At 36.6% G+C, this 15,028-nt stretch overlaps 1 protein-coding gene, 1 long non-coding RNA gene and 13 other non-coding genes across 16 annotated transcripts in view; 14 read left to right on the forward strand and 1 right to left on the reverse strand.

The window, feature by feature from the left end:
- capn3b (calpain 3b) overlaps positions 1-15,028 on the reverse strand; it is a 46,366-nt gene that overhangs the window by 19,717 nt on the left and 11,621 nt on the right. For both annotated transcript variants that reach the window (XR_015517387.1, NM_001243321.1), the window contains 6 exon segments: positions 14,793-15,004; positions 12,648-12,681; positions 12,417-12,446; positions 9,498-9,566; positions 9,361-9,418; positions 9,196-9,260 (listed from right to left, as the gene is read on the reverse strand). Coding sequence is in view for 1 of the 2 variants with exons in the window: in NM_001243321.1 (NP_001230250.1) it covers positions 9,196-9,260; positions 9,361-9,418; positions 9,498-9,566; positions 12,417-12,446; positions 12,648-12,681; positions 14,793-15,004 (468 nt within the window). In the remaining variant the exon portion in view is untranslated.
- trnai-uau (transfer RNA isoleucine (anticodon UAU)) lies at positions 364-475 on the forward strand. Its single transcript has 2 exons — positions 364-401; positions 430-475. It is a non-coding gene; the product is annotated as a tRNA-Leu (tRNA).
- trnal-caa (transfer RNA leucine (anticodon CAA)) lies at positions 837-948 on the forward strand. The gene is made up of 2 exons: positions 837-874; positions 903-948. It is a non-coding gene; the product is annotated as a tRNA-Leu (tRNA).
- On the forward strand, positions 1,781-1,892 carry trnal-caa (transfer RNA leucine (anticodon CAA)). The gene is made up of 2 exons: positions 1,781-1,818; positions 1,847-1,892. It is a non-coding gene; the product is annotated as a tRNA-Leu (tRNA).
- On the forward strand, positions 2,027-2,138 carry trnal-caa (transfer RNA leucine (anticodon CAA)). Its single transcript has 2 exons — positions 2,027-2,064; positions 2,093-2,138. It is a non-coding gene; the product is annotated as a tRNA-Leu (tRNA).
- trnal-caa (transfer RNA leucine (anticodon CAA)) lies at positions 2,524-2,635 on the forward strand. The gene is made up of 2 exons: positions 2,524-2,561; positions 2,590-2,635. It is a non-coding gene; the product is annotated as a tRNA-Leu (tRNA).
- Positions 2,967-3,078, forward strand: trnal-caa (transfer RNA leucine (anticodon CAA)). Its single transcript has 2 exons — positions 2,967-3,004; positions 3,033-3,078. It is a non-coding gene; the product is annotated as a tRNA-Leu (tRNA).
- trnal-caa (transfer RNA leucine (anticodon CAA)) lies at positions 3,215-3,326 on the forward strand. The gene is made up of 2 exons: positions 3,215-3,252; positions 3,281-3,326. It is a non-coding gene; the product is annotated as a tRNA-Leu (tRNA).
- trnaf-aaa (transfer RNA phenylalanine (anticodon AAA)) lies at positions 3,463-3,574 on the forward strand. The gene is made up of 2 exons: positions 3,463-3,500; positions 3,536-3,574. It is a non-coding gene; the product is annotated as a tRNA-Phe (tRNA).
- Positions 4,179-4,290, forward strand: trnal-caa (transfer RNA leucine (anticodon CAA)). Its single transcript has 2 exons — positions 4,179-4,216; positions 4,245-4,290. It is a non-coding gene; the product is annotated as a tRNA-Leu (tRNA).
- Positions 4,901-5,012, forward strand: trnal-caa (transfer RNA leucine (anticodon CAA)). The gene is made up of 2 exons: positions 4,901-4,938; positions 4,967-5,012. It is a non-coding gene; the product is annotated as a tRNA-Leu (tRNA).
- Positions 5,374-5,485, forward strand: trnal-caa (transfer RNA leucine (anticodon CAA)). The gene is made up of 2 exons: positions 5,374-5,411; positions 5,440-5,485. It is a non-coding gene; the product is annotated as a tRNA-Leu (tRNA).
- On the forward strand, positions 7,591-7,702 carry trnal-caa (transfer RNA leucine (anticodon CAA)). The gene is made up of 2 exons: positions 7,591-7,628; positions 7,657-7,702. It is a non-coding gene; the product is annotated as a tRNA-Leu (tRNA).
- On the forward strand, positions 7,840-7,951 carry trnal-caa (transfer RNA leucine (anticodon CAA)). Its single transcript has 2 exons — positions 7,840-7,877; positions 7,906-7,951. It is a non-coding gene; the product is annotated as a tRNA-Leu (tRNA).
- LOC110438179 (uncharacterized) lies at positions 8,024-10,393 on the forward strand. The gene is made up of 3 exons (XR_015518429.1): positions 8,024-8,140; positions 8,275-8,367; positions 9,950-10,393. It is a non-coding gene; the product is annotated as an uncharacterized LOC110438179 (long non-coding RNA).

The raw sequence follows: 15,028 nt of genomic DNA on the forward strand, positions 1-15,028 counted from the left end.
AAGGGGAAAAGAAATGGAGATAATTCAAAGGTTTCTGATGTTGCAGTTCTCTGTTGCTGTTTGCCTGAGTAGAGTCTTTATTTGTAGATTGCTCCACACCTGTGGAAAATATCTGTCAGAATGGCCGAGTGGTCTAAAGTGCCAGACACAAGGTGAATCAACTTTCTCAGTTAATGAGAATTCTGGTCTCCTGATGGAGGCGTGGGTTCAAATCCCACTTCTGACAATAGAAATATTAGATTTTTTTCACTACGAAAAGAAACGTAGATGATTTACAGGTTATTATTGCTGGTTTTACTCTCTGAACTTTGCCTCAATGGAGGCATTAGCAATGGAGTGCACTAGACCACACAAAAATCAGGTGTCAGAATGGCCGAGTGGTCTAAGGTGCCAGACTCAAATTTAATCAATCTTCTCAAGATATGAGGGTTCTGGTCTCCAGATGGAGGCGTGGGTTCGAATCCCTTTTCTGACAGCATTGTTATCCTATTGATAAGAAGAGGGAAAAGAAATGGAAATAATACTGTTGTACTTTGCAGGTTGCCTCAACAGATTCTTTATTTGTGGATTGCACCACACTGTAGCAAAAAATGTGTGTCTAAGTGGTCTAAGGTGCTAGGCTCACAGTCATTCAACCTTCCCAGCTAATGAGAAATCTGAGCTTCAGATGGAAGTGTAGGTTCAAATCCCACTTCTGACCATAGATGTTTCAGATTTATTAGATTAGATAAAGCAATGAAGAAGAACTACAGGTTTTTATTGCTGGTTTTGCGCTCTGAACTTTGCCTCAATGGGGGCATTAGTAATTTAGTGCACTGTACCATTGAATTGTATGTGTCAGAATGGCCGAGTGGTCTAAGGCTCCAGACTCAAGATGAATCAATCTTCTCAAAGAATGAGAAATCTGGTCTCCAGATGGAGGCGTGGGTTCAAATCCCACTTCTGACAACAACGTTTTCCTATGTATTAGAAGAGGGAAAGAAATGGAAATAATTCAAAGGTTTCTGATGTTGCAGTTGTCTGTTGCTGTTTGCCTCAGTAGAGTCTTTATTTGTAGATGGCACCACACCTTTGCAAAATATCTGTCAGAATGGCCGAGAGGTCTAAGGTGCCAGACTCAAGGTGAATCAACTTTCTCAGTTAATGAGAATTCTGGTCTTCAAATCCCACTTCTGACAAAAGAAATATTAGATTTATTACATAACGAAACGTAGATGATTTACAGGTTATTATTGCTGGTTTTACTCTCTGAACTTTGCCTCAATGGAGGCATTAGCAATGGAGTGCACTATACCACACATAAGTCAGGTTTCAAAATGGCCGAGTGGTCTAAGGTGCCAAACTCAAGTTTAATCAATCTTCTCAAGGAATGAGGGTTCTGGTCTCCAGATGGAGGCGTGGGTTCAAATCACAATTCTGACAGCATTGTTTTCCTATTGATTAGAAGAGGGAAAAGAAATGGAAATAATACTGTTATCCTTTGCAGGTTGCCACAACAGATTCTTTATTTGTGGATTGCACCACACTTTAGCAAAAAATGTGTGTCCGAGTGGTCTAAAATGCTAGGCTCACAGTCAATCAACCTTCTCAGCTAATGAGAATCGTGGGCTGCAGATGGAAGCGTAGGTTCAAATCCTACTTCTGACCATAGATATTTCAGATTTATTAGATTAGATAAAGCAACGAAGATGATCTACAGGTTTTTATTGCTGGTTTTGCTCTCTGAACTTTGCCTCAGTGAAGGGAGTAATGTAGTGCACTGTACCGTTGAAATGAATGTGTCAGAATGGCCGAGCGGTCTAAGGCGCCAGACTCAAGATGAATCAATCTTCTCAAGGAATGAGCATTCTGGTCTCCAGATGGAGGCGTGGGTTCAAATCCCACTTCTGATAGCTGAGTTTTCCTATTGATTAGAAGGGGAAAAGAAATGGAAATAATTCAAAGGTTTCTGATGTTGCAGTTGTCTCTCGCTGTTTGCCTCAGTAGAGTCTTTATTTGTAGATTGCACCACACCATTGCAAAATCTGTCAGAATGGCCGAGTGGTCTAAGGCGCCAGACTCAAGATGAATCAATCTTCTCAAGGTATGAGAATTCTGGTCTCCAAATGGAGGCGTGGGTTCAAGTCCCACTTCTGACAATGGAGTTTTCCTATTGATTAGAAGGGGAAAAGAAATGGAGATAATTCAAAGGTTTCTGATGTTGCAGTTCTCTGTTGCTGTTTGCCTGAGTAGAGTCTTTATTTGTAGATTGCTCCACACCTGTGGAAAATATCTGTCAGAATGGCCGAGTGGTCTAAAGTGCCAGACACAAGGTGAATCAACTTTCTCAGTTAATGAGAATTCTGGTCTCCTGATGGAGGCGTGGGTTCAAATCCCACTTCTGACAATAGAAATATTAGATTTTTTTCACTACGAAAAGAAACGTAGATGATTTACAGGTTATTATTGCTGGTTTTACTCTCTGAACTTTGCCTCAATGGAGGCATTAGCAATAGAGTGCACTAGACCACACAAAAATCAGGTGTCAGAATGGCCGAGTGGTCTAAGGTGCCAGACTCAAGTTTAATCAATCTTCTCAAGATATGAGGGTTCTGGTCTCCAGATGGAGGCGTGGGTTCGAATCCCTTTTCTGACAGCATTGTTATCCTATTGATAAGAAGAGGGAAAAGAAATGGAAATAATACTGTTATCCTTTGCAGGTTGCCTCAACAGATTCTTTATTAGTGGATTGCACCACACTGTAGCAAAAATGTGTGTCTGAGTGGTCTAAGGTGCTAGGCTCACAGTCAATCAACCTTCTCAGCTAATGAGAATTCTGGGCTTCAGATGGAAGCGTAGGTTCAAATCCCACTTCTGACCATAGATATTTCAGTTTTATTAGATTAGATAAAGCAATGAAGATGATCTACAGGTTTTTATTGCTGGTTTTTCGCTCTCAACTTTGCCTCAATGGAGGCAATCTATATGTCAGAATGGCCGAGTGGTCTAAGGCGCCAGACTCAAGATGAATCAATCTTCTCAAAGAATGAGTATTCTGGTCTCTAGTTGGTGGTGTGGGTTCAAATCCCACTTCTGACAATGTTGTTTTCCTATTGATTAGAAGGAAAAAAGAAATGGAAATAATTCAAAGTTTTCTGATGTTGCAGTTGTCTGTTGCTGTTTACCTGAGTAGAGTCTTTATTTGTAGATTGCTCCACACCTTTGCAAAATATCTGTCAGAATGGCCGAGTGGTCTAAGGCGGCAGACTCAAGGTAAATCAACTTTCTCAGTTTATGAGGAGTCTGGTCTCCCGATGGAGGCGTGGGTTCAAATCCCACTTCTGACAATAGAAATATTAGATTTTTACATTACGAAAAGAAACGTAGATGATTTACAGGTTATTATTGCTGGTGTTACTCTCTGAACTTTGCCTCAATGGAGGCATTAGCAATCGAGTGCACTATACCACACAAAAGTCAGCTGTCAGAATGGCTGAGTGGTCTAAGGTGCCAGACTAAAGTTTAATCAATCTTCTCAACGTATGAGGTTTCTCCTTTCCAGATGGAGGCGTGGGTTCAAATCCCACTTCTGACAACATTGTTTTCCTATTGATTAGAAGAGGGAAAAGAAATGGAAATAATACTGTTGTACTTTGCAGGTTGCCTCAACAGATTCTTTATTTGTGGATTGCACCACACTGTAGCAAAAAATGTGTGTCTGAGTGGTCTAAGGTGCCAGGCTCACAGTCATTCAACCTTCCCAGCTAATGAGAAATCTGAGCTTCAGATGGAAGCGTAGGTTCAAATCCCACTTCTGACCATAGATATTTCAGATTTATTAGATTAGATAAAGCAATGAAGATGAACTACAGGTTTTTATTGCTGGTTTTGCGCTCTGAACTTTGCCTCAATGGAGGCAGTAATGTAGTGCACTGTACCGCTGAAATGAATGTGTCAGAATGGCCGAGCGGTCTAAGGCAGCAGACTCAAGATGAATCAATCTTCTCAAGGAATCAGCATTCTGGTCTCCAGATGGAGGCGTGGGTTCAAATCGCACTTCTGATGGTTGAGTTTTCCTATTGATTAGAAGGGGAAAAGAAATGGAAATAATTCAAAGGTTTCTGATGTTGCAGTTGTCTCTCGCTGTTTGCATCAGTAGAGTCTTTATTTGTAGATTGCACCACACTGTTGCAAAATCTGTCAGAATGGCCGAGTGGTCTAAGGCGCCAGACTCAAGGTGAATCAACTTTCTCAGTTTATGAGGATTCTGGTCTCCCGATGGAGGCGTGGGTTCAAATCCCACTTCTGACAACAGAAATATTAGATTTATTACATTACGAAAAGAAACGCAGATGATTTACAGGTTATTATTGCTGGTGTAACTCCCTGATCTTTGCCTCAATGGAGGCATTAGCAATGGTGTGCACTATACCACACAAAAGTCAGCTGTCAGAATGGCTGAGTGGTCTAAGGTGCCAGTCTCAATTTTAATCAATCTTCTCAACGTATGAGGGTCCTCCTCTCCAGATGGAGGCGTGGGTTCAAATCCCACTTCTGACAACATTGTTTTCCTATTGATTAGAAGAGGGAAAAGAAATGGAAATAATACTGTTGTCCTTTGCAGGTTGCCTCAACAGATTCTTTATTTGTGGATTGCACCACACTGTAGCAAAAAATGTGTGTCCGAGTGATCTAAGGTGCTAGGCTCACAGTCATTCAACCTTCCCAGCTAATGAGAAATCTGAGCTTCAGATGGAAGCATAGGTTCAAATCCCACTTCTGACCATAGATATTTCAGATTTATTAGATTAGATAAAGCAATAAAGATGATCTACAGGTTTTTATTGCTGGTTTTGCGCTCTGAACTTTGCCTCAATGGTGGCATTAGTAATTTAGTGCACTGTACCATTGAAATGTATGTGTCAGAATGGCCGAGTGGTCTAAGGCGCCAGACTCAAGATGAATCAATCTTCTCAAGGAATGAGGATTCTGGTCTCCAGATGGAGGCGTGGGTTCAAATCCCACTTCTGACAACAGTGTATTCCTATTGATTAGAAGAGGGAAAAGAAATGGAAATAATACTGTTGTTCTTTGCAGGTTGCCTCAACAGATTCTTTATTTGTGGATTGCACCACACTGTAGCAAAAAATGTGTGTCCGAGTGGTCTAAGGTGCTAGGCTCACAGTCATTCAACCTTCTCAGCTAATGAGAATTCTGGGCTTCAGATGGAAGCGTAGGTTCAAATCCCACTTCTGACCATAGATATTTCAGATTTATTAGATTAGATAAAGCAACGAAGATGATCTACAGGTTTTTATTGCTGGTTTTGCGCTCTGAACTTTGCCTCAATGGGGGCATTAGTAATTTAGTGCACTGTACCATTGAAATGTATGTGTCAGAATGGCCGAGTGGTCTAAGGCGCCAGACTCAAGATGAATCAATCTTCTCAAGGAACGAGGATTCTGGTCTCCAGATGGAGGCGTGGGTTCAAATCCTACTTCTGACAATGGAGTTTTCCTATTGATTAGAAGGGGAAAAGAAATGGAAATAATTCAAAGGTTTCTGATGTTGCAGTTGTCTGTTGCTGTTTGCCTCAGTAGAGTCTTTATTTGTAGATGGCACCACACCTTTGCAAAATATCTGTCAGAATGGCCGAGTGGTCTAAGGCAGGGATTTTCAAACTGGGGGCCGCAAAGAAATTTTAGATCAATGAGCCGACATGGATGAATTTTGTGTCCCACATCATTCTGAAGGTTAATATATTTTTATTATAATTTGAGCTCAAAAGTACTGCAAAAATGAAGTTTTATGCTTATGTCATTTAAATGCAGTTGACACTTTTGTGACACAGGAAAAGAAGCGCAGCGGCCCGCCTCCGTGAACGGGGACTTTTATTGAATAAGCGCTTCTGGCCAGGCGCTTCCTGACTGTGATTTTTGGCGCTTGTCTGCTGCACCTGACGGCGTTTACCTTTCACTTACGCTTACCTCTTTTACGCTAAACAACTAAATGAATGCTCAGGTTTGACTGACTATATTTCAGTTAAAATACATGATCAATAAGAACATTATCGGTTGCTGAAAGCACTACCCTGTTTATGGCTTGCGTTCCTAAGTAACCGATCAGCTGGGTGCTGCGGAGTACGCGCCTTTCTGCGCAGGCTTCACTTATAGGGAACAAATAGCATTTTAAAGACACAGCACAACATTGCACCTCGTCCACAGCGCGACAGGCTTTACACTTTGCATTGTACAAATATCAGACGGTCCTCTTTGCTGCATGGCAAACAAACATATTAAAATTGTAAAGCAAAAAGTGCTGCAATAACAATGAATGGAGCTGTCATCACATCAGTGAGTGCTCAGTTTCACTCCTGTTACACTAATGACAGCTGGATGAGCTCTGCAGAGGACCTCTTACTCACATTGGTTCATAACTGGATAATTAAAAAAACTAAATTGTATACACCCTGAGTAAAACCACTATAGCCTATAAAAATTATAATGTATCTGTTTGTGTTATGTTATAGGGCTAATAAATATTAAATATTAAAATGTATTAGTGCTCTGTATTTAATGGAGCTCAACATACCTGATCAAATTTTAATACTCTGAATATAAATGCATTTTTGTTCCACTTTTTCCCATATTTGTTTGTGTAACTAATTTAAATGTAATGTTCAGTATTATTATTAACAAACTGGTATGAACATTTTAAAGTCAGCAAAGCTTTTAAAATTATGCAAAGTAAAACTTGTGGCTCTTTGAACTTGAATACCAAATTCTAGATTGCATTTAGGAAATTATTTTTTTATCAGTGTAAGTCAGGATTGTCGACCTGAGTAAATTATGATGTGCACAAAAAAAGGAATAAAAATAAACAAAACACACTGAACCACTACAGCCTCCATTGTAGTATTGCTAGTTACAACAGTTAACAGGCTGATGATTTCTTTAAAACTTTAAAGCTTTAAATTTGAGATACATTTAGACTCTCAGCTGTAAGGGTAAATACAGAAGAGTCTAGCTGTGCATAGGCTGAAAAAAAGCATAAAAATTGCATAAAAACTGTGTAAAGTGACGACTCAAACACAAAATATGGCTTGATGGAATAATCCAGTGAGAGCAGATCACAATGAGTACTACGCATCAAAATTTGATCAATAGATTGAAGCACTAAAACCATGTCAACTCAACTAACATCTTACAAAGATTAATCCAGATAATGAATAATATAAATTTATTGAATAATATATAATAATATAAATGTATTGAATAATACAATTTAAAAAAAATTAAGTACAGTTGTTAAAAATGTCATTTTTATTTTTGGGGGGTCCCCAAAAGAATTCGCCCTACACAAATGGGCCCTCAGCTGAAAAAGTTTGAAAACCCCTGGTCTAAGGTGCCAGACTCAAGGTGAATCGACTTTCTCAGTTAATGAGAATTCTGGTCTCCTGATGGAGACTTCTGACAATAGAAATATTAGATTTATTAGATTATGAAAAGAAACGTAGATGATTTACAGGTTTTTATTGCTGGTGTTACTCTCTGAACTTTGCCTCAATGGAGGCATTAGTAATGTAGTGCACTATACCATAGAAACACATGTGTCAGAATGGCTGAGTGGTCTAAGGTGCCAGACTCAAGATGAATCGAACTTCTCAAGGAATAAGGATTCTGGTCTCCAGATGTAGGCGTGGGTTCAAATCCCACTTCTGACAGTGAAGTTTTCCTATTGATTAGAAGAGGGAAAAGAAATGGAAATAATTCAAAGGTTTCTGATGTTGCAGTTCTCTGTTGCAGTTTGCCTCAACAAGTCTTTAATTGTGGAGTGCACCAAACCTTTGCAAAAACATGTGTCAGAATGGCCGAGTGGTCTAAGGCGCCAGACTCAAGGTGAACCAACTTTCTCAGTTAATGAGAATTCTGGTCTCCCGATGGAGGCGTGGGTTCAAATCCCACTTCTGACAATAGAGATATTAGATTTATTACAAAAAGAAATGTTGATGATTTACAGGTTTTTATTGCTGGTGTTACTCTCTGAACTTTGCCTCAATGGAGGCATTAGTAATCGAGTGCACTAAACAACAAAAAAGGAACATGTCAGAATGGCAGAGTTTTCTAAGGTGCCAGACTCAAGATGAATTGATCTTCTCAAGGTATGAGAATTCTGATCTCCAGATGGAGGCGTGGGTTCAAATCCCGCTTCTGATAATGGAGTTTTCCTAATGATAAGAAGAGGAAAAGTGACCTAATGATTAGAAAATGCAAATAATGTGTTTTTCCTTTGCAGGTTGCCTCAATAGATTCTTTATTTGTGGATTGCACCACACCACAGTAAGAAACGTGTCAGAATGGCCGAGTGGTCTAAGGCACCAGACTCAAGGTAAATCAACTCAATAGTATCTGGATGCAGCCTTTATGATGCAAGCTGAGACTGCATCACTTAGCAATGCAATGTCAGACTCAATGCACTCAACGGAGTGAGTGACTTCACTGTGATGGGTAGGGTCAGGGGTGAGGTTAGGTGAGCGCATTAAAAAGCATTGGATGCAGCTTAGATTGCACTGCACCCAGTCTGCAGCCAGACCCCTCTCAATCAACCTTCTCTAGGAATGAGCATTCAGGACTCCAGATGGAGGCGTGGGTTCAAATCCTACTTCTGACAAAGGAGTTTTTACATTGATTAGATTAAAAAATAACTGGAAATAATTCCAAGGTTTCCGATGTGTGTGTGTGTGTGTGTGTGTGTGTGTGTGTGTGTGTGTGTGTGTGTGTGTGTGTGTGTGTGTGTGTGTGTGATAAAATGACAATATGGTCAACATGACAACAAGATGCCATGATTTCTGACATGTTTAAATTTTTTTTTTTACTTCAGAAGAGTTACAAAATTAATAATAATCGAAAACATTTGTTATTTTTTTCCAATTATCATTTTCTGGAAAATACAAATTTTAATATTTTACTTTTGCTTATACAATAATTTCATACATTTATAAAACTTTTTAAAAAATAAAATCAATCCCAGACCTATTAAATCCAGAGATTTTGCAAATGATGTCTTATTTTTCCCTATAGCTGTATGGAAGTAGGCATATTTAATGCAAACTAATTCTTCCATTACTGAAAACTTACTGGCTGTATTGCTTCTTTACATTGCAAATAATCTTCTATTATTTGTCCATAATGCATAGCAGAACTAAATGAAGGATACATCCAGGAGTGCGATCATACTTCTGCAACTTTCCAGACTGAAGCCCTCTGTTTTTAGCTCTTTATCTGAGAAGAGCAAAGAAAAGCATGGATTATCAGTACTTTCTAGATATCTAGGCATTTATTAATAGACAATTAGTAGCGAAAAACAAGATTTTTCTATTACGTTTGGCAACCACTCTGTTTAGGACAGTCCTGAGCTCATTGGCGTTAATCTCCATATCCTGCAAGAAGCAATATGGTTGCAGTAATTGTGTTAAGTATATGTGATAAGTTTAAAATGTATTTCATATTAGCACTCACGTCTCCAGCTATCTGCTGAAAGATGGCCCTGAACTGTTTTTCCTCTTCAGTCTCCTCTTCCTCAAATGGCTGAGAATGAGAAATATTATACAGCTTAATAATTTAAAGGATGTTTTACTCAAGAAAGAAAATTTGTTCATTTTACCCTCACACTGCTAAAAATGTCAGTGACGCTATATTTTCAAGAAGAACATTGATAAACATTTTTACCTAAACGTTTTTTTTTGATGACTTTTTAAATTATTCATAGAAGTCAACGGCTACTAGCACTTTGAGAGTAAAAAAAACATACAGCAAACACCGAATTAATGTATTTTTCACAGTGACAGAGCGGAAGTTAAGGTAATAATGTTGCATAATCTTCAGTTTCGATCAGAAAGATCTTTTCACTTCATAAGTCTTGAATACACTAATTTTGTTATGTTTTTTTGTTTTGTTTTTGACTCACACAGTGTCCTAACAACAAATGATGCAACAATATTCCAGCGACAAGCAATTTGTCTGCATCAACAGTGACTCGACATGACAGAAACACTGCACTTCCAATTAAATAGTAAAGGCTTTTAATCTAATTACCAACTTTGGCATTATTAATAGGCTACTGAGTGGCTGATCATTAGACACTCTTCCTATAAGATCCAGCAGAGTTAATACCAGCTGTTCGTCTTAACCTACTTTTTTTTTTTACATGTTACTGGGATAAAATAAACCACTATTTCATAGTTTCACATCTAGCACCAGAGTGACTTGATTTAACAGAGACATTCTCTGTCTCTAATCATCCCAATCTGTCTCTAATCTGTCACTAATCATCCTCTGCAAAAATGAGAACTGATATAATAAACTTGATGTGAAATAAATGTTTGGTGGTAATCTACCCTGTGTGATATTACTTAGCAATCATACTTGTCATTTGTCCTTTTTTATTGGAAAAGCACACGTAAATTATATTTTTTATATTTTTATTTGGTGTTGAATAGTGAATGCATTCTACCAACAGTCATGATCTGCATCATAACCAGTAGAAATTACTTCCAATGCCCTTGAAATCAAATAAAACACAAGCATCATCTAAACAAGCTACAGTGGTAATAATATTACTGATCATTAAAATACAAACAAAACAAACAAAATAACCTTGTTGTTTAGGATGTTCATTTCTAATGAGTAAAAAAACTACAACTAGCAAACAAACCAACAATGAAAGTAAAAAAAGTCATTCGGTTTGTGAGATGTATCTTAGAATTGTGAGGCAAATTTCACAGTTCAAATGTAATTTCCAAACAGTCTGCTATTGATTTTATTTTCAAGATCTGATGTGGACTATCTGCTCCTGCTTTCAGTAGTAAGGCAAATAAATGTAAAATTATATTTAAACTCACATTGGGAGCATTTAACACTGAATAAAGCACATAATCTGTTCCTCAGGTGATCTTTGCCACAGTGGTAAATGCTGTTGTGTTGCAACGTTGCGTAAATAGAAGTAGTTTCTAAAATATAAATTTTGTGTTGGTTAGGACAAAAACTTCTTTTAACATGGAAACGATACCTTTAATCATGTCACAGCGCATGAAGTTAGGAAGCGCACTGTGTCAAAGTGCTGGAAGCCAATGACCTTGTTTTTTTTTTTTTTTGATTTTTTTTTTTTTGATTCTTCAAGTCAAGTGTTAGCTAAAAATCTTCCTTAAAGTTGGCATGAAACTAGTTAAGATTATCCTTTTATCTTATATCATGATTGTTGCACCCAATTAAAAATTATGTGAAATGAGAAAAAAAAACTGTGCATAATTTAGTTTTTTGTGAAGTGATTCGATCGTTAGAAGATGGATGTTTGCTAACAAAATTAAGTACCACTGACGAATAGATAAAGGCAGGGCAGCAATGAGACACGCATTGATAGCACCACCTTAAATGCACTCCATGTGACCAGAAAAGTAGAAAAGTCATTTTGAGGGTGGAAAGATTATTATAAAATTTGATTAAAATGAATTTTCACATAATAACGAGGTGCAGATATGCATCTTTTAGAACATTCAAGAGTAAATTTAGATTTAATGCTGACTTAAATTGTTTTAATTTTTTAAAGCCTTGAATGGCCCGAGGCCAAGTAGTTTAACAGCAAGTGTTTATTTTGGGCTTTAACAGCAAATGTTTATGTTTAGAGCCTTAGAAAGTCTTAATGCAGGGTTCCACAAAATTACTTCATGTTGTTCCAACACAAATCAATTAAGGTAACTTAAGTGTTTTTACAAATGTAGATGGAATGAATTTAAAACAATTAAGTTGTTTTAAAAATAAATAAACTCAAGAATTGTGTTGATTCAGCTCATTTTAAAGCATTTCTTAAATATACATTGCATTAAATGTGAATTTTAAATTGTGTGCGTGTAAAGTTGAAATCAAACTTTCTACATTTCTAGGTCACTGCTTAGTTAAATGTCATATTAAAAGCTTTTTTTAAGGTTATTTAATTCTTATACTTGCATTCTGAATCATATAAAAAATTATGAATATGTCATTAAATGCTAAACTGTTTATATTTGGTGTTTTCTTTCACTTTTTCTAAAAAAAAAAAGACCAAATTCTTTATTATATGCTTATAATAAATGTTCCTTTGATTAGACATTTGTATTTTCCTTCTCCTTGACAACACAAACATATCACAAGCAGGCAGTGATGTGATTATTATAATTCTGAGTGTGATGATGAATTGCAGTTTTGATATCATGCTGTGCACATGCTTTTTGTCATTACTGAAGCCAAACAAAAGCTGAAAACAGAGCTGCATGTTGACAACAGCAAGCCAATTAACACAGCATCAAAATCATTTCCATTATTTCCATATTTTTCTTTTTCACTTTCTAACATGTCACATAGGAAAGGGAGGAAAATGATGGGACATCTCATCCGCATATTTACCTTGATTTTTTTCTTGACGTTATCTACCTGCTGGTATAAAAAAAATACAAATATTTTTATTCTCTGGTATTTAAGAGGAGAAACTTAATAGGGGAGTTCTGTATTCATTTGGTTTTACTGAAAGATCTAAATTAAAGATGTACTAAGAGACCAGATCACTTGACAGTAATTTAGACAAGCATAGAGACAGTAAAATATTATGACAGACAGACAGAGACAGGTGTATCTCACCATGAGCTCAGCTTCAATCTCTGCATCTATAACTCTGAGAGAAAACATGCAGCTGTCACTGGAGCGTTTACAGGTCAAGGGGCTCTTTAAAAAAAACCTACTCCGTTAAAAGGGCTTAAATATGAAACGCTTTTTAATAGCTTTGAAAAAGAAGTCATTAACAGACTTGGGACTTCATGTACAGCTTACCAAACGAGTATTTTATATTATTATATGAAAATTAATACATTTTAAATGACGCATAGACACCTTTTCTATCACTCTGGAGTCAAGTTTGGGCCAACTGAAAAAGAAAACCCTTAAACAATTCAAGTATTTTTTTAAGAGAAAAATTGGGTGTATAGAGAAATTCGGGGGAATAATTATCAGTTCAAAATATAAATAGAACAGATTAGATTTATAATAGATTTAAATAAAACAAAAATGCATTAAATCATTCTCCTAATTAAAAATGCCAGTTTATAGTTTTAACCTGTTACTGTTACATGTAATGTATAATGGATGTACAATATTGTTTCAACAGATTAAACACTGAAAATATTAATTAACTTGATTTTTGAATGATCGTGAAACACTGATGACTGGACTAATGATGCTGAAAAAAGATGTATACAATTTGGTAACACTTTACAGCAGGGGTCTCAAACTCAAATTGGCGGAGGGCCATATTCAGTCAGCAGTTAAAATTTAGTAATGCACATTTTCTTAATATGCATCTGACGAAAATCAAGTAAATAAGACATTTTGAATCGAATATTAGCAAAATGATCATATTTACACCACCATCATAACGTGTAATCCATGAAGATGTGTTTGTACAACAAAATAGAGGTGGTATAAAACTGATTATAATCAAATGACCCTTGCATATTTTCAATTGTACAGCTTTAGCAAAAATAGAGCACTTACAAACGTATATTTCAACATTTAAGGTGATTTTTTACATGCATTTTTTATTTCCCTTTGCTATTTGGGCTTATTGAAACCTGATTAGAATAAAAACCTAAGTATCATCTTTTGATATGGTGTACTTTTAGAGAAAAATGATGTCCATGTATGTTGACTCGTGGTATGAATTTACACAAAACACTTTTCCTGTTTTTTAATGCATATTTAACATAGGCATTTTTTAAACATGTTTTGAGTATTAGAGAGTAAAAACAACATTTTTTCCCTATTTTGGACGGTTAAAAATAGTGTTTGGGACATTTCATATGCTGTAAAACAGTTGCAGGATGACACTGTATGTCTGTAACAAAATATAAAACTATTGAAAGTATTTTCAATAGACATTTAAGAGTTCAAATGTGCTGCCACTAAGCCCTAGGAAAAATCGAAAGTGGCTCTAACATATAGTACAGTACTTTAAATGTCCACTTAAGTTAAAGTACCAACACCTGTCTAAAAATGTGGTGCAAGTAGAGTAAAAGTGTCTGTTGTTAATAGTACTCAAAATATGAGTAAAAGATATACCTTTCAAAAGTACTCAAGAGTAGTAAGTATTATGCATCCGTCATCTTCTCATCAGTGACATGCATCTAAACAATCTCTAAGTCAATGCGTGTAAAGATTTTGAACATCTTCTTTTGGATACTTTCAATGCTTCCAAACAGTTTGCTGCAATTATAAATCGCCCATGTCTTGAGGAGGTAATTCATTTCTATGTGCGATTTGATTGAACAGCAATCACAGGACTAATTTTTTCCAATCCCCAATTGGCCCATGGGCCGGCTGTTTGAGATCCCTGCTTTACAGTGAATTTTCAATTCTTGACATCAGCTTACTACAGTAATTGACAAGATCTAACAATGAAGTATTACTTATGAAGCATTTGTTTAATTTAATTGTAACATTTACCTAACACAATATTGAAATCAAAAGTTTCACTATCTATATTATTTACCCTGAACTGTAGCGTTTTTTACGAACAGGCGTTCACAAAGAAATAAATACTGTGAAAAATATGTTGCTTATTGTTATTGCTAATTAATGTATTAAACAATTATTGAAATTTTATTTTAAAGTGTTGCATAATTTTTATGACAACATGATGTTCTTCTAATAGTACCAATTAATACATCAGCAAATGCTATAATGACTGTAGTGACATTCGTTATCATAGAGAAATGCAGTGTTCAGACTCACTTTGAGGTGCTTCTGTTCTCAGAGAAGACTCTGAGCAGAAACTCGCTCTCCTTGTGGGGATCGAAGGTGGATGGAATGATGACATACTCGCCTGGTTTCAGGCAGAATCGCTCCGTCACTTCACGTATGTTGACGTAAGACTTGGAGCGAGCTGTGGAGGCATTATAAAGGAAGAAATCCTTCGACAGCTGTTGTTGTTGGTTGCCCTTCATCTACAATAAAGGTAGCAGATAAAA

This window comes from Danio rerio, chromosome 20 (genome assembly GCF_052040795.2).
Source record: "Danio rerio strain M-AB ecotype USA chromosome 20, GRCz13ab, whole genome shotgun sequence".
Lineage (NCBI taxonomy): Eukaryota > Metazoa > Chordata > Actinopteri > Cypriniformes > Danionidae > Danio > Danio rerio.